At 46.4% G+C, this 17565-nt stretch overlaps 1 protein-coding gene across 5 annotated transcripts in view; it reads right to left on the bottom strand.

Annotated features, from left to right (window-relative positions):
* Positions 1-17565, bottom strand: part of LOC135199392 (protein YIF1B-B-like) — a 143323-nt gene that overhangs the window by 81568 nt on the left and 44190 nt on the right. For all 5 annotated transcript variants that reach the window (XM_064227380.1, XM_064227383.1, XM_064227384.1 and 2 more), the window contains one exon: positions 1068-1250. In XM_064227380.1, coding sequence (XP_064083450.1) covers positions 1068-1250 — 183 coding nt within the window. The remainder of the gene's footprint in view (positions 1-1067; positions 1251-17565) is intronic.

Here is a 17565-nt window from a genome sequence, read left to right on the forward strand (position 1 = left end):
TACATATATTTATGAAATAAAAACACAACAAATATGCATCTTTCCCATGAATCCTTCATAAAGTATACATTACTGTATCCAATGATATTGTATGTATTCTCACATTTTTGTATCATAAAATACCAACAAAGCCGTCTATGTTTTTGTTTGGAAATCATCTGATGGCAAATAAGAGTTTATTTCGCCGTATTTAACTCAATTCAGAGTGAACTGCCTTGCTTCTAGTTAGCATAAAATATCCAGATACTTTACTTATATGAGACAAGATAATTTTTCATTGTACAATGTGTTATTAAGTCAAATAATTACATGATTCCCTTTGCTATTTTCACTAGATTTCATCGTAGTTCGAGCTTTACCATTACATTATCTTTCATCAGCGTGAAAACAACAGTAAAATGTTTTCTTTCAAGACCTGAAGTTTTGATTAAAATTATTCTCTCAATTTTATCCACGATTGTGTTTGATGGCATAAGTCTACAGTTTTATCCATGTTGCCGATACACGATAATAGTCATTAGCAGCTCGAAAAGTGTTCCCAGCTTCAGCTACAACTTGGTTTAAATTTAACAGTATGTTTCCTTGCTGATCTTTGATCTAGTATAGTGAACAAAGTTATTACTGTGCATAAAAATATATCAGTCCTATTCTACATAAAGTAATTTATACCAAAACTAGGGTAATTGTTTACTATAGTACAATGGTTGAAATACAAGCCAAATGGATGTTGTTATCCAATTTGGTTGTACTTAGCAAAACATTGTTTCTCGTTTGGTTGTTCATGGCTGTACGATGAGGAAAGGTAATATGAATGGCAGTACAATCAAAGGAATGAAAGTGGCTGCAGCCAAGGGCCGAAGGAATGCTTCGAAGCAACGCCTAAAGTGCACCACGTGAAGGGCACTGACAACAATACCTGTTTTTGTAATAAGACAAAAAACAAAGAATGGATTGTATTTTGATAAAATACAAAATTAAGAGATCATTACACATAGTGCAGGGCTTTCAAAGACAAATCTATCCTACAAGTTTAAACAGACCTATCACAACTAAATTAAGAGCCCAACCTTGATTTGAATAGCCATAATTTGGTGTGCTGGTGTCCTCGAACAGCTGTGGTGGAGGCTGCTGCTGCTGAGGTTGCTGCTGCGGATGCCCGTAAGCATCGTATTGATTGTCGTACATATTTCCACCGCTGGGGGAGGTGCTGTTTGCCACTCGGCGGCCCCTCACCTTCTCGCCTGGCTGGGCTGAAATACAGATTGAGATATACCTCCACATTAACTACACTTTAATATGGGGTAATATAGAAAGTAAATAATGTAGTTCAATTATAGAAATCAATTAAAGACCATACACATTACAGTGCCTATATTTAAATCAAAACCAAACTGACAATCAACTGTAAGGGTTCTTTAGTTATGCTAAAAAAAAGGACACAAAATCTTCAAGCTCTGAGCAATGGGATTAAGGAATTGGAGAAGGAAAACACAGCTTTTAATACTCTTTTAGAAACCGGCATTAAAATAATCTTACATGAAAAGGGAAAATTTGAACTATACAAACAGCAGCACTTTATTCTCAAGTCTATCTTTAAAAAAGTACTTTACGAGAGTCTGAAATGCTAATGTCTTCTTGTGACACAATCAGACTAAATTAAATTGTGATGTGGCAACCATGCCAAAATTAAGTTGTGATGTGGCAACCATGCCATTTAGCACTTACCTGTTAGTGCAATCAAGAATACTATACCTCACTGCTTTCCGCCACTTGTTTTTACAAGTTGTCCAGCAATACTGGCCGAAACCAGCCCACTATGATGCCTTCCACATCAAACAAGCATCAAGGTAACATCAGTTCAAATACAAAACCACAAAGACAACCCAGCCTCTCTAGCAGAGTTGCATCTTTGTCGAGTGATTAGCATACACCTGACTGCTTTTTTGAGTAACAGTTTTGAAATTTTCGCTTGATTTATATAGCCATTTGTAAGTAACTCCTCTGGTCTTCGTGAGCCATGCAAGGTACGTACAGTAAATTCAGACTTATTTGAGGAATTCTCGCCAAGTATGAAGTTGGGAGTACTACAACATACACTCTAATAATACAGAGCTGTATGAACTTATTTGAAATCAAGTCTTATACTTACTAGTAATATATATACGTAACTACTTTCTGTTAGCTACTCGAGAAAAAATGGGTGTGAACATGCAGTGCTACAGGAGAGAATTTTAATTTAATTTGTGATCAGCAGTCTACCATAACATTACAAAATAAACAACATATATAAGCCATACTGTCTTTTACCTATGTCAGTCCTACAAGACCTTCTTAGCAGTTTTTGGTGCAACATCAAATTCTATAAAAAATTTTCAGTGATCCTTAACTTGCATAGTACTATTAGCTTCCTAGTTAGGTGTGAATCTTTTGAAAGGAACAGAAACAAGATACAATGCAATTTTTAACAGTTTTCAGTAGCGTCTGAGCAAGAGTAGAAAAAACTGCTCATGTTTGGGATCATTAGAATCTTTATATGAAAAACCATGCTTCTTCACACACAATTACGTATTATTCGGTGCAACATAATGTTAAAAAATCCTTGTACACATAACTGTACAAGTAAGGGGTAAGAGCTCTTGTAATGCAGGGATGATTACTGTTTAAAAAACTAGGTTTGAGTCTGCTAAGAAATGATAACTGAAGCCTTAAAACATAAATTTGCTCATTGTCCAAATAACAAAATCCATTTGCCTCACAATGGAATGATTTACGTATATCCATTTTCATATTTTAGTTACCGCGCTGGAGGAGTCCAACTTATGAGCTACTGGTACTATCTAAAGCTATCTCACATACCTAAACTGCCTTTCAAAATCAGTATTTTATTTCGTCATAGTATTCTGAGGAATACGTACTTGAAAAAAACCCTCCAAGATTTGTAGGTAATCAATATTCAACCCTTATTCTTGTATGAGAATTTATACGGTCAACCCCAGCCTGATTGCGGCTTCACCTATCATGGATTTTTCTGTGGAATGCAAATCCACATTATTCACAGTAACTTCGCCTATTTGCATAATTTCTCATAGAGATATTCACTTATTACTGTACTTTTATATTTTCCTATTAAAATATGCAGGTATAAGCCTTTTAGAGAGAGTTTTTAGTGTTTGAACTATCAAAATTGGCAGTTATAAGCATTTTTAGAGGGGTGTCAAATATGTAGTCATGGATTTTAGCTATTTGCGGGAGGTTGTATATCCCAAAAATTGAGTAGTTTCCTTGACAGGACTGCGACAGTCTGAACTATGTATATCATGCGACGTGGAGCAACTCTATATTTGTCTCCAATGTTTCAAGCACAGTACAGTATTCAACTGGCTACCAGACCTACTGCATCTTGATTTAAATCCCTTTGCAATCTTTATCACAAACCAATTACCTATTTGGTAACCTGAAATGACACAGCACACCTGAATGGTTGGATGACAGGAAAGCGATAGGTCAAGTAGAGCTGGGGAAAGTTCAATACTGATTTGGACAGCTTTGTAGGAAGATGCAATTGGCACACTGCAAAGACCTTCAATTATGTCTTCGGTGCATTATGCAACGAACACCATAGCTGAGACGGTAACCCTGAACGTGAATCATATCTGGATAGTGAAGACCTTGAAAAGGAACACAAAACCCAAAGTCCAAACCTTTAAGTAAAGCTCTTCTGGTCCTAATTACTACAATCATGACCAAATGAAGAGGGCTGAATATTTATCCAGTGCAGCAATCTAAAAATGTCATATAGTAAACTGAACATGATATTTCAATTAGGAAATACTGTATAGTAAAATAAAATTTACAAATCATGCCAGGAAATACTTTACAAACTACTGAAAAATCAGCAATATGAGGTTTGCTTTATAAACCACACTAGCAATGACGGACAGACCAACTGACTTTATACAACGGTCATCACAACTATGGTCAATGATGTTAAACAGTCTTACAAACATTTCTGTCAACTATCTTTATGTAGCTATAATTTCAAATATGAAAAATGGTAAATAATAAGTTCTATTTGCTGACTATTACAATGGTAAGCAATACCATTCCCTTTTTAATGTAGGAGTACAACTGTAGTAAATGAGTTCCTCTATCAAGCAGTCTACAAAAACTATTGTATCCACCAAAAAGGACTGTAAGAAAGTACTATCTACAATCCCAAAATAAAATACCACTTTCCCTTAAACATTTCTTTTGAAACGACCTCTCGTTAATTGAATAGGCCAAAGTTGACGGAACTGACCATATCAACAAGAAACAGAATTTAAGAATAAAAATAGAAGCCTCAAGTCTTTCTCATACATATTCAAATCTTTGTCATACCTATTCATAGACATTTCATTAAAGACTGGTTTGTAGCCTCTCAAATTCTAAAGAGTCATAAAACAGTAAATAACACAGTAACTAAATTAACAAAAAACAGTATGATTAGTACTTGTACTTTAGCTTCACCATAAGTTAGGTTTGCAGATTATGCTCATATTCTGAAACTTGGAACCTCATCATATTTCACAAAAAAGTACAATTTTGATATCAAAATCATTTGTTCATAATGCAATGCTTTCAAATGACCTAAGCCTTATCAATTTGAATTGAGTGGGATAAATTTTACATGAAGTGAAACCAAAATTACAAGGAAACTAACCATAATGAAAGGATAATAGTTTAAACAAAAAACCTGTGTATCCCAACCATAATTGCTCTTCTGTGACTGCTCTCCCCTTGGTATTCCGACTCACGTCCTAACCTTTCAGCACCTAGACCGAGTTACTGCAAAACATTCTTTGGGGTTGCACGTTATCATTATACTATAAGCATATTTGCAATTATAGAGATACACAAGAATAATGTGGGGACATTAGCCTAGATCCTCAAGTATTCTAAACCTATTATGGTTGCCATAGCCTTCTGTATAAATTACTTCTATACTAGGCCAACACCTACAAACATGATATTGTTAAACTACAATAAAGTTTTGTACATACTTACCTGGCAGATATATACTTAGCTATAGTCTCCGACGTTCCCGACAGAATTTCAAATCTCGCGGCACACGCGACAGGTAGGTCAGGTGGTCTACCTTACCCGCCGCTGGGTGGCGGGTGTACGAACCAATCCCCCTTGCTTGTCAGATTTTTCTCTTCCACCTGTCTCCTGAGGGGAGGCTGGGTGGGCCATTAATCGTATATATCTGCCAGGTAAGTATGTACAAAAATGACAATTTGTCGAAAATTGCATTTTTCCTAACTATACAAACCTGAGGTCCTTTAACAATAGGAAGGTAACTAGCGGCAGCTGGGACGGTCGTAAGCTTCGAACAAGGGGAGAACGGGTACAGTTAACTGCTTGTCCCGATCCGTGCGCGCGCCCGCCCCGCGCCGAGAGGTGAAGAATCAACTTTTGCTTTAGGCCCATGCAAAAAGTTGCAGAGTGAGGGGTGGCATGAGGTGGGACTATATGTAAAGGACCTCAGGTTTGTATAGTTAGGAAAAATTCAATTTTCGACAAATTGTCATTTGTTCCGATACGTAATACAAACCCTCGGTCCTTTAACAATAGGAAGACTCACTTCTTGGTGGGAGGAATCTGAGTCTTTTTGGTGAACAGACTGGTGTTCGTCCAACCCTGGAGTGCCTCCCTGGTCGTAAGAGCAAGGGAGGGATCCAAACCTCTGTCCGATTGATCGGGGTGTGCACCGCAGGATCAATGGTCAGACCTCTGGGACCAAGTACTAAGAGAGAGGCAAGCGTATCTCTTCGTACCAGCAAGCAAGAACTTGTTCCTGTTTGCAAGAGACAATCATAAAATGATGGGTTTGTCTCAATTTGGCATCCACTTCCTCCCCCTTGTTGGAGGAAGTGGTGGATATTTACTCCTATCCCTACTGAAAGGGATAGGATGGTGCTCTATTGAGTAGCTCACCTGCATCTCGTCCTTACCCAGCAGGGTGACGACCGTGTCCCTCTACCCAAAGGTAGAGGGAAGAAAAAAAAATGGGAAGAGGAGCCAGTCACACTCTCATTCCTCATCCATTCTTACGGTCACACCAGGACTCGATGCTGTTCAGCCTGCGAGGGTCTGGGTGGGTTGGGTTAACTACACAACGTGTTGAGCAACCACCACGGTTCCCAAGGAAAAAAGATCCAAGGAACTGTGGGCAATATCCTGAAGGTAGAAGGAGGTGCATGCGGTCCGGTTGGACCAGGCGCCTGCCTTCATTTACCTGCGCCACGGAGAAGTTCTTGCGGAACGCGAGAGAATGATGAAGAGGCGTCCACGCTCATCCTGGGTGTCGAGTTTCTTCAGACAGCTCCGTCGCACCTTCAGGGGACAAAGCAGCATAGCCTTCGTATCGGAGGCGGTGACGTCCCTTAGGGAGGGTATTGTGAAGGACTCGAACCAATCGTCAGTTACCGAAGGGTTCTGAGTCTTCGCTACGAAGATCGGTACGAAATCGAGCGTCACAAATCCCCATCCCTTTGTGCTTGACTTCTCAAGAGAAGTCATGCAGTTACCTAAGACGAAAAGAAGGGAATAGTCGTATGACCTATCCCTCTTCTCGACTTTGGTTATGTACAGTACTCATACTGACAAGCTATTAAGACGAAGTAATGATTGCTCTGGAACAACCGAACTAAGTCCACAGCATAGTTCGTAACTGACTCGGGCGCTCTGACAGCTGCCGACTAACTGGTTCGGAATCAGTAGAGGCAAGTTGTCCAAGCATCCGGGTAAGTCACGTGACCTTCGCTCTTTAAAGAGTTATGCTGAGAGACCAAACAAATAAAAAATTTGTTAGTCACCGATGCCGGACGGCGCGGCGATGATTCTCTTAATGCATAAGCTCAAAAGGCGAAAGTCAATTGCCTTCAAAAGACCGAGGTCCTGATGGCAAGAAAATCTCATAGACGTTGAATCTCAGCTTAAGGAGAAAACAACACTATGTGACGTTGAAGACGAAGGTAGGCAATGAATGCAACCTACGTCTTCCAGCTGAATCGAGAGAAGGAATCTCAAGATTCTAAACCTGTGCTTACAAATGACTGAAAACGCTAACCGCCATTTCATTGCTGTCCGTTGTGCAGGAATGAAAGCGGGCGTTCTTCAGTAATGAAACACAGGGGAGAGCCGCTTGAAGAACTGCTTCTCATGGGCTGAACGTTTGGAAGTAGAGCTGGCAGGTGTGGGAGTAGGCGATGATCTTTCAATACATCTGCTAATCCGGGGTGAACAATGAACAATTGTACACCTCCGAATACAAGATATTTTGAGGACAAACTCAGATTCCGCAAAATCATTCGCATTATCGGGATACGATGCAGCAAGAGACTATTACAGAATTCTGTTACCGTGCGGTAAACAGAAAGATGAGAGTCGAATAGATATCTCTGTTTAAAATTCTCGCAATACCGAAGACGATGAATACTAGCGTTTCTCAGCAGTAGATGGTCATTCATGTATGCGAGAATCCCCGTTAATCAGAGACTTAAGTCTGATTGTTGGGCAGAGATACGGTTGTTATTCAATCAAAGCAGGTGAGAAAGACATAACCAACCGTCCATCTCAAAGCGGCAGCTGATACTGAAATGCCTCGGGCAATTCAATACGCAGTAGCTGTCGCTGACTCGTCATCCTGAGTTGCCAAGTAATCCTTTCCACGAAGGAATGCGTTCGGCTAGAACCACCGAGCATAAAAAGATATGCTCGAGCAATTATATTTAAGCGAAACGAATTTCGGTAAATATAAAAGCTTAAATGGTGTTGTTGTGACAACACCATAAGTATATAAAATTGAAACTGGAAACTCCTGGGAGGTTGCAGGCAACCCGGGTTGCAGTTCAATTAGAATACTTTTCGTCTAAGTCGCAATCCGTAGAATAACCAGGATATGCGCCTACCCCTCGGACCATTCAACTGCTTAGCAGAATCATGTCCGCGAGGTTAATATACGTAGTATATTTGTAGGATTCTGAACAACGATCTCCATCCTAAATTCTTTCCTTCAAGAAAACAAAATAAGGATTGGAGATCGACCACCTTCGTTCTCTATTCAAGAGAGTGAAGGAGAAGTCTTCCTCGAAGGAAAGCTTCAATGGTGAACAGAATACTAAGACGATAGTTCCAGCCAAACTGGATATTCCCGTCCGTTCTTCTCTATTCCAGGTTGGTCGCCTACTGTGAGATAGTCTTCTTTCAGCAGCAGTCTTCTTCCTAATGCTAGAAATTCCAGGAATTCGAGCATAGGCGAGGTTCCCGATTATCGTGTAACATATCGGGGATTCTCGTCTCGCTCACTTTGGACCGTGGTCTCGCCTAAGTGTTTGGAGATCGTAAGAAACTCTAACACTCTGAATGCGCTAGAAATTCCGTAGAATTCTAAGCAGTCTGCGAAACCCCCACCGAATTCGTCAAACGATATCGGCTGGTGGTCCTCTCGATTCCCGTAAAGAAAATCGAGTATGGGGCAGGATCCCTCCTCAACGACCGGGGCTTACGTCAGGTAGGACCCGAAGGTCCCCCCTGGTAGCGCAGTCCCCAACGTGGGATCCTACAGAGAAATCTCTGTAGGATCCTTCCCCTTTCCCTCGTAGCCGTAAGGAGAGAGGGAATGGGGGAGGAATTGGATACTCGCTCGCCTTCCCAGTGGAACTAGCAGTTGGAGAAGAGTAGGAGCAGCCATCGCCTTGCGGCGATGGCCTCTCAGAGTCTGGGAAAACGTATCGTCAGGAGAAAACGTTTTCCCCGAGGAGGGTTACGAACTCTCACTGTAGGTAAGGGTCTGCCGCCACTGTGAACGTCGTCTGGGTGGGGCTGATCGACACCTGACAGGAGAGAGCCGATACCGTCTTCCGACTCATTCCAGTCCTCGTCGAGGTCGAAACCTCTCAGGAGGACCGAAGGAGTATTTAAATACGGTGTCCGAAGGACACGGTAGAAAACGCCGCTGTCGCAGTAGAGGAGGTGGAAGTAGCTTGATCGACCGGCCAGAACTGAGAGAGCCTTCTTGTCCGGAGACGAGAGACTCTGGTTCAAGACAGAATCGGCAAGCTGCGATCGCGGCATACCCACACGTCGGTTTGGGTTCCCTCTCGGGCCCCAAAACGACTCGAGCAGAGACATGGGCTCTGCTGGTGGAGAGGCGATCCTTTCCCCCCGGTCCGTTGTGCTGACGAATCAGTGCAATAACCTGGGTAAAGTTACTCTGAATCTCGGAAGTTACAGCGTCTTGAGGAGTAGGACCGTCCAGTCCCTCCAACAAGAGCAGCTCCCAGGACCCTCCTCCTTCAGAAGAAGGACCAGCAACAGATCCCTGACGGTTGCCTCCAATCACTTGCGCGTACGTCCTGGTTGGTCCTAAGACCAACCTGGCACGTGCGGCGTCGTGACGGGATCGTGAGCAGCGCATCTCTCACGATCACTCCTATATACCTCGCTCTTCCTGGCGTATGCCGAGGAAGTTGAAGGTATCGGAGAGACAAGAACTGACGCTACCCCCTCTCCCCCTGACGGTCACCTCCAATCACTTGCGCGTACGTCCTGGTTGGTCCTAAGACCATACGTGGCACGTGCGGCGTCGTGACGGGATCGTGAGCGGCGCACCTCTCACGATCACTCCTAGCTACCTCGCTCTTCCCGGTGTAGCCCGAGGAAGTTGAGGGTAGTGGAGAGACAGACCTGACGCTACCCCACCCCCCCCCGCTCGCTGGCAGGACCAGCGTACGTGGGGGGCTGCAGCCGATCACCAACCCGCGGTGGGGATCGATCTGCAGGCCTGGCCGTGCCGCTCACCTGTGGCGAGCGGCTCGACTGAGCACGTCGACCCCGGTCCCGTGCGTCAGACGAGCTGCTGCTGGTCACCGTATCCGCCCGGTCCCTGTGGGAGCGGCGGTCAGGTGACCTGCAGAGCTCGCTTTCGCCGTGAGACCGGTGAGCGTCCTCGCGGCACGTCAAACCGCTGGTACCAGCCGAGGCTGGTACCGTCGGTCGAGGGGACCTGGGGGACCTCTTCCCAGCCTCAACCCGGTGGCCGGTCAGAGACCGTCACGTCCACCGATGGTACCGGCTGGTCGCTGCGAGAGCGGCCGCTGGCCTGGCGAGTACTCACCTGAGGTCGGCTCTCGACAGTCTTCTGCTCCGTGCCTCGGTCATGACGCTGAGCGAACTCAGGCGTCTTAACTTTGGCTGCACGGTCACCCGAAGGAGATCGTACACTCGGAACTTCTCGCGGACGAGAAACCGAGCCGGTACCTGGCTTAGCAGCAGAGCTGCCAAGACCAGGCGAGGGTGTACCAGCGGTAGCCAGGCACACCCTTGGTCCCCGTCTTCTTCTTCTTCTCAGAAGGGGAGACGGGCCCCGTTCCCGAAGGAACAGGAGGACCAGCAGAAGAACCCCCCCGTCACACCGGAATGTGACGAGCCCTTCGAAGTTCCCGAAGGAGTCTTCTTAGGGGGAATAACAAAACCCGGTTACAGCTGGTTGCTAGCGAGAGCGGCCGCTGGCCTGGCGAGAGTCACCTGAGCGGTTCTCGCCAGCCTTCTGCTCCGTGCCGTGGTCTTGGTGCCGAGCGAACTCTGGCGCCGAAACTTTGGCTGCACGGTCTCCCGAGGGAGAGCGTACACTCGGATCTCCCGCGAACGAGAGACCGAGCCGGAACCTGGCGTAGCGGCATCGCCGCTAGCACCAGGCGAGGAAGTACCAGAGCTAACCGATACTCCTCTGGTCCCCGTCTATCTCTTCCTTACGGAAGGGAGACGGGCCCCGCTCCCGAAGGAGCAGGAGGACCAGCAGAAGGGACCCCCCACCCCCCCGTCCCACCGAGGTGGGACGGGCCCTTAGAAGTTCCCGAAGGAGACTTCTTAGGGGGGGGAGGCAGCCTTCTTCTTCTTCGGCTTATGGGCCTTAGAAGTCGAAGGGGAAGAGGCAGCAACAGACGAAGACGAAGATGACACCTTCCTCTTCTTCGTCAGCTCACGCAGGACAGTCGTCAGGTCCTCCAAGCCAGGCCGGAATTCAGTCGGGCCTATTGCCGAAGCAACACGGCCCGACTGCACCTGTCCGGAAGGACCTGGGACTGGGGAAGACACACCATGGGCAGGACCAGCATGGACAGGCGCAGGAACCAGGAGCGACAGGAACAGCAACCAGCTCAGGAGCGGCAGGAACAGCGGCAGCGGTAAACACAGAAGGGACAGCCAAGCCAGTAGCGGGAACCACATCAGCGACAGGTACGGCAGGCCCAGCCATCGCCTCGTAGAATCATCGGCAGCCAGCGTGGTACTGGCGGCCGGTCCAGGGGCGAAGCTGCTGGAACAGCGGAAGTCTGGGGCAGGCAACACGAAGAAAACACAGGCGGCGGCGGCATACCCTCCTCGGTACGGCGGCGACCGGCCCTAGAAGCGGCAGACGGCGTCACCGACACAGCATGGGGAGTGTAGACCAGCGGGGGGAAGCAGCATAAGCGGCCGTGAAGGTTGTAGTGGAGACCACTCCAAGGTCACCGCCCCAGACCTCGCTAGACTCTGCAGCGGATCGTGGATGCTAGGCATGCCCTGCAGCCGCAGTGGTCCATACCTGTCCAAGGTCGTCTCCCACGGCTGTAGCACCTGCGGTAGCACAGACAGATTAGTAAGAGGGGTTCCCTCACGCACGGGGGGGGAGACATGCCCCACCCCGAACGGAAGGAAGACCCCAAAAACAAAATACGAGGAAGCTGAGCGGGGGGGCAGGAAAGAAGACGAAGAATCGGATACCAAGGGAGTCGCGGGAGAGCTTTCCGACGACTTCCTGGCAGACCTTCGCTTCCCCTCCCCCCGCACAGCAGTGAAAAGTAATATGAAAATGAAACAGAATACTGCACTTGCGATTCACTTCATAGAACTTAAAGAGGGAAAAATCAATTCCCGGTAAGAGCGGAAACTTGATCCATAATAATATGATGCTATCATAAATATATATGAAAATGAACAATACTGCACTTGCTATTTTCACTTTCACAGCAATAAATCGTAAGGATTAATTCCCGGGTAAGAGCGGAAATTGATCCAAAATTAAATTTGATGCAATTAATAAATGAAAATGAAAAGAAAACTGCATTGCGAATCCACTTTCATTGCATTCTATTCATACAAAATAAGAGGCTCTTGCCGAGCGCAATCAAGCTCTCGGCAACGAACGCACAGGGCAAAAATATAATGAAAAAGAGTACTTACATCTTTCAATTACACACTTCCCCCCAAAATACATGACTCGGCGCGAGTGCGCCCGCCCTCGGCACCGAGACATAATTCAAGGGTTCAATTCATGAAAAGAGCGGAAATCGCCGTCTCTACGGCGATAGCTCCATGTTGATTCATAATTAAGTAATGAAAATGAAAACAGTGTACTTACAGTTTCATTTTCAAGTCAAACCAAACCATTAGTAGAAAACACAATATAAACAAAGCATACGACGATGAAGCGGGCAGAGAGCGATGACGAACACGTCCTTCACATCCGCGGCCGAAAGCAAAAGTGATTCTTCACCTCTCGGGCGCGCTGGAGGGCTGCCTGGCGCACGATCGGCAAGCAGTTAACTACCGTTCTCCCCTTGTTCGAAGCTTACGACCGTCCCAGCTGCCGCTAGTTACCTTCCTATTGTTAAAGGACCGAGGGTTTGTATTACGTATCGGAACAACTTTATTGTAGTTTAACAATATCATTTTTGTACATGAACTTCCCTGTCAGATATATACTTAGCTGATTGGCACCCTTGGTGGAGGGTAAGAGACAGCTAAATAATACAGGTAAGATGGGAAACAACTAATGTTGTAGGATATAAAAACCTTGGTTCTCACCTTTTCAGGATGAAGACTTCATAGATACTGTCTCTGAGTCTGCATTGCCTGGAGAGCTACAGCTAGGACGTGACCTGTTGCTGAAAGACTCTCGGATCTACCACTGGGATATGTGATCCCCTATTGTGGTAGAATCCAAGTCGGATCCTGTTTAAGGGACCTTGTCCGCTTACATAACAGATCCTTACCACTACCTCTGCAAGGAGCCAAAAACCACCAGAACACCTAACCAAAATACAAAGGGTTAATATTACGACAAAAAGAGGTGCCTCCTGCAACCTCTTTCAGACAACCAAAAACACAAATACAAAATATAGGGTAACATATAAAAAATTTACACAGGATAAGTTTCAGCTCCCTGCCCCAGCACCGAATCCGCCGATACGAAAGGGCCCAAGGCGAAGCATTTATCATACGTGATTTTTACATCACGTAGGTAGTGGTTTGCGAAAACCGATTGGCATCTCCAAAAAGTCGCCTCCATCAAGTTCCGCACAGACATATTTTTCTTGAATGCAAGCGAAGTTGCAATGGCTCTCACCTCGTGAGCTTTCACTTTCAGTAGTTTAAAATGCTCTTCCTTACAGGCAACATGTGCCTCTGTAATAAGACTTCTCAGGAAGAAGGAAAGAGCATTCTTCGACATGGGCCGAGTGGGGTCCTTTACGGAGCACCAAAGCACATCTTGATTAGCCTTAAGTTGTTCCTTCCTCTTAAGGTAATACTTCATAATTCTCATAGGGCAAAGAGTTCTTTCAGGCTCTTCCCCTACCAGAAAAGATAAACCACGAACTTCAAAGCTCCTGGGCCAAGGACGTGATGGGTTTTCATTCTTTGCAAGAAACCCTGGAAGAAACGATCACACCATAGAATCTTCCTTAAACCCGACATTGCCCTCAATAGCTTGGAGCTCACTCACCCTCTTAGCTGTAGCTAGGGACAAAAGGAAGAGAGTCTTCTTCGTCAGGTCCTTGAAAGAGGCTGAGCCAGGAGGTTCAAATCTAGACGATCCAAGGAATTGTAGAACTACGTCTAGATTCCAGTTCGGTACTACATGAGGACGCTTAATGGTTTCAAATGATCTAATAAGATCATGCAGGTCCTTATCATCGGAGATATTTAAGCCTCTATGCCGAAATACCGCCGCCAACATACTGCGGTATCCCTTAATAGTTGACACAACAAGATGACACTCTTCTTTGAGAAAAATTAGGAAATCCGCAATTTGGGTCACAGAGGTACTGGAAGAGGAAATGTTCTTCCTATTGCACCATCGTCTGAAGACATCCCACTTTGACTGGTATACACGCAAGGTGGAAGGTCTCCTCGCTCTTGCGATTGCTTTAGCAGCTGTTGCTGAAAAGCCTTTCGCTCTGACCAGACTTTGGACAGTCTGAAGCCAGTCAGACTGAGAGCGAGGAGATTTTTGTGGTACCTGTCGAAGTGGGGTTGTCTGAGTAGATCGCTCCTTAGCGGGAGAGATCTTGGAAGGTCCACTAACCATTCCAGTACCTCTGTGAACCATTCTTGGACCGGCCAAAAGGGAGCGATTAAGATCATTCTCGTTGAATCGGACTCTACGAATTTCTTGATGGTTAGCCCCAGGATCTTGAAGGGGGGAAACGCGTAGACGTCGAGTCCGCTCCAGTCTAGAAGAGGAGCATCTATTGCTAATGCCTCTGGATCCGATATCGGAGAGCAGTAAGGATCCAGTCTCTTGTTCTTCGACGTGGCAAAGAGGTCTATGTGTGGCCTGCCCCATAACTTCCACAGGCTCTGGCATACATCCAAATGAAGGGTCCACTCTGTGGGAAGGACCTGATCTTTCCTGCTGAGGAGATCTGCTCTTACATTCCTTTCTCCCTGCATGAACCTGGTGAGAAGCTTGATTCCCCTTTCTTCTGCCCACAGAAGGAGGTCTCTTGCTGTCTCGTACAGGGAGAAGGAATGCGTCCCCCCCGGTTTCCTGATATATGCCAGAGCTGTAGTGTTGTCCGCGTTGACCTGCACTACCGATCTTCTGACTTTGGGCTCGAAAGCTTTCAGCGCCAACCACACAGCCATCAACTCCTTTCTGTTGATGTGCCAGGCTACCTGGTCCCCCACCCAGGTACCTGACACTTCGTTGGTTCCCAGAGTCGCCGCCCACCCCGTGTCCGACGCGTCGGAGAACAACACCAGGTTGGGGGTCTGGGATTAAAGAGACAGTCCCTTCGCAAAGAGGTTGGGATCTGTCCACCATAAGAGATGTTTCTTGACGTCCTGGGATAACGACAGGGAGAACGTCAAATCCTGAGAACGACGACTCCAATTCCGATGAAGAAAGAATTGGAACGGTCTCAGGTGCAACCTTCCTAGGGAAACGAATTGCTCCAGCGAGGAGAGCGTCCCCAGCAGACTCATCCACTCCCTCGCTGTGCATACTTCTTTCCCTAAGAAGGTTGTTACTTTCTCGAATCCTCGGGCTATCCTTTCCTGAGAGGGAAAAGCCCGAAAACTCAGAGAGTTCATCTGTATCCCGAGATACACACACTCTTGTTCGGGAATTAGTGACGACTTCTTGAAATTGACGAGAAGTCCCAACGCCTTCGTCAATTCTAGTGTTACTTGTAAGTCCTTCAAACAATGATGATCTGAATTGGCCCTTATCAGCCAATCGTCGAGGTACATGGATATCCTCACCCCTTTCAAATGAAGCCATTGAGCTACATTTCTCAAGATCCCCGTGAACACTTGAGGGGCCGTCAAGAGGCCGAAACACAGAGCCCTGAACTGAAAAATTTTCCCCCCCATCATGAATCTGAGAAACTTCCTCGAGGAAGGATGGATCGGTACGTGGAAGTAAGCGTCCTGTAAATCCAAGGAAACCATCCAGTCCCCTGGACGAAGTGCTGCCAGCACTGATGAAGGTGTTTCCATCGTGAACTTCTTCTTTTCTATGAAGAAGTTCAGGGCGCTTACATCCAACACCAGTCTCCATCCCCCTGAGGACTTCGGAACTAGGAAAAGGCGGTTGTAGAAGCCCGATGAACGATGGTCTGTCACTAGTTCGATAGCCCCCTTCTCCAGCATCTGATCTACTGCTAGATGGAGAGCTTGATTCATGATGGGGTCTCTGTACCTGGCCGTCAGCTCCCTTGGGGTGGTCGTCAAGGGAGGTCTTGCGACGAAAGGGATGAGGTAACCTCTCCTCAAAATTGAAAGGGTCCAAGGATCCGCCCCTTTCTGGGCCCAGACTTCTGCAAATTCTAAGAGTCTGGCGCCCACCGTTGTTTGAAGGACTTGCAAGTTATTTGGGGGCTTTAACTGACTTGGCGAAAATCTTACCCCTTCTTGAAGGTCTACGACCTCTAAACGTAGAGGTTCTTGAGGAAGAAGCCCCTCGAAAGGGTTCTCGAACACTTGACTTTTCCTTCTTACCCTTGGTAGGGAAGGAAGGCGAGGTTTTCTTGCCGACTGTGCCAAAAGGTCCCGGGTGGCTTTAGCCGAAAGCGATCTCGAAATGTCCTGCACTAGATGTTTAGGGAACAACTGAGCGGACAGAGGAGCAAACAGCAAAGAAGACCTCTGGGCGTGGGAGACAGACTTCATTAAGAAGGAACAATAAACGGACCTCTTCTTCACGATCCCGGCCCCATACAGGGAGGCGATTTTACTCGCTCCGTTCCTTACCGACTTGTCCATATAAGACAAAACACACATGAGATCTTCTGGAGAAAAGGACTCTGGCACTTCAATTTTCTTGGCTAGGACTCCCAACGACCAATCAAGGAAATTAAATACCTCCAGCACTCTGAACATGCCTTTCAGCATGTGATCTACTTCATTCATTGCCCAAGTCGTCTTTGCAGAGTTAAGGGCAACTCTCCTCGTAGAATCTACCAGCGCCGAAAAATCCGAATCAGCCGAAGACGGTAGACCCAATCCTAAGGACTCTCCTGTTTCGTACCAGAAACCAGCGCGTCCTGATAACTCGAAGAAGGAAAAAGCGAACATCGTTTTCCCCGCTTCTTCTTTGGAAGCCATCCAGGAACCAAAACTCCTCAGTGCCTTCTTCATTGAAAGAGTTGGCTTCATCCTCACACAAGAAGAACTCTTCGCTGTCTTCGCCGTTGAAAAAAGTGAGTGAGGAGGAGGAGGAGCCGTAGGAGTAAGGGAATCCCCAAAAACTTGCAAAAGTAGCTCTGTAAGCTTCTTGTAAGAAGACACAGCAGCAGAAGTGTTCGGTTCCTCATCCAAACCTTCTAGGACGTCTTGTCGAGGCGAGCGCGGAAGATCCTTAGGTGACGAAGGGATCCTAGTACGAGCTGAGCGAGAGGTTGGAGAGCGCCTTTTCGTAGAAGAGTTCACATCCACTGGAGAACGATGAGAAGATCTGGGTTGTCTATAATGAGACTCCCTCTTCGAGGTAGAGGGAATCTCAGCAGAAGGAGAGGTAGGGCTCCTACCCCGAGAATCCTTGGATACATCCACAGGGCGCTTACGAGGAGGCGAGCGCCTACCAGACTCTGTGCGCCTATCCTGAGGCGAGCGGCTGCCAGGAGAAGAGCGCCTATCGGGAGCAGAGCGCTTGCGCGGCTCTCTATTCTTGTCCAGTTGAGTACGATCAACGGAAGTTCGACTGGAAGGCGAAATGCGCCTACTAGGAGAAGGCTGCTTGCGAGACTCTTGACC

The sequence above is a fragment of the Macrobrachium nipponense genome, chromosome 25 (genome assembly GCF_015104395.2).
Source record: "Macrobrachium nipponense isolate FS-2020 chromosome 25, ASM1510439v2, whole genome shotgun sequence".
NCBI classification, from domain to species: domain Eukaryota; kingdom Metazoa; phylum Arthropoda; class Malacostraca; order Decapoda; family Palaemonidae; genus Macrobrachium; species Macrobrachium nipponense.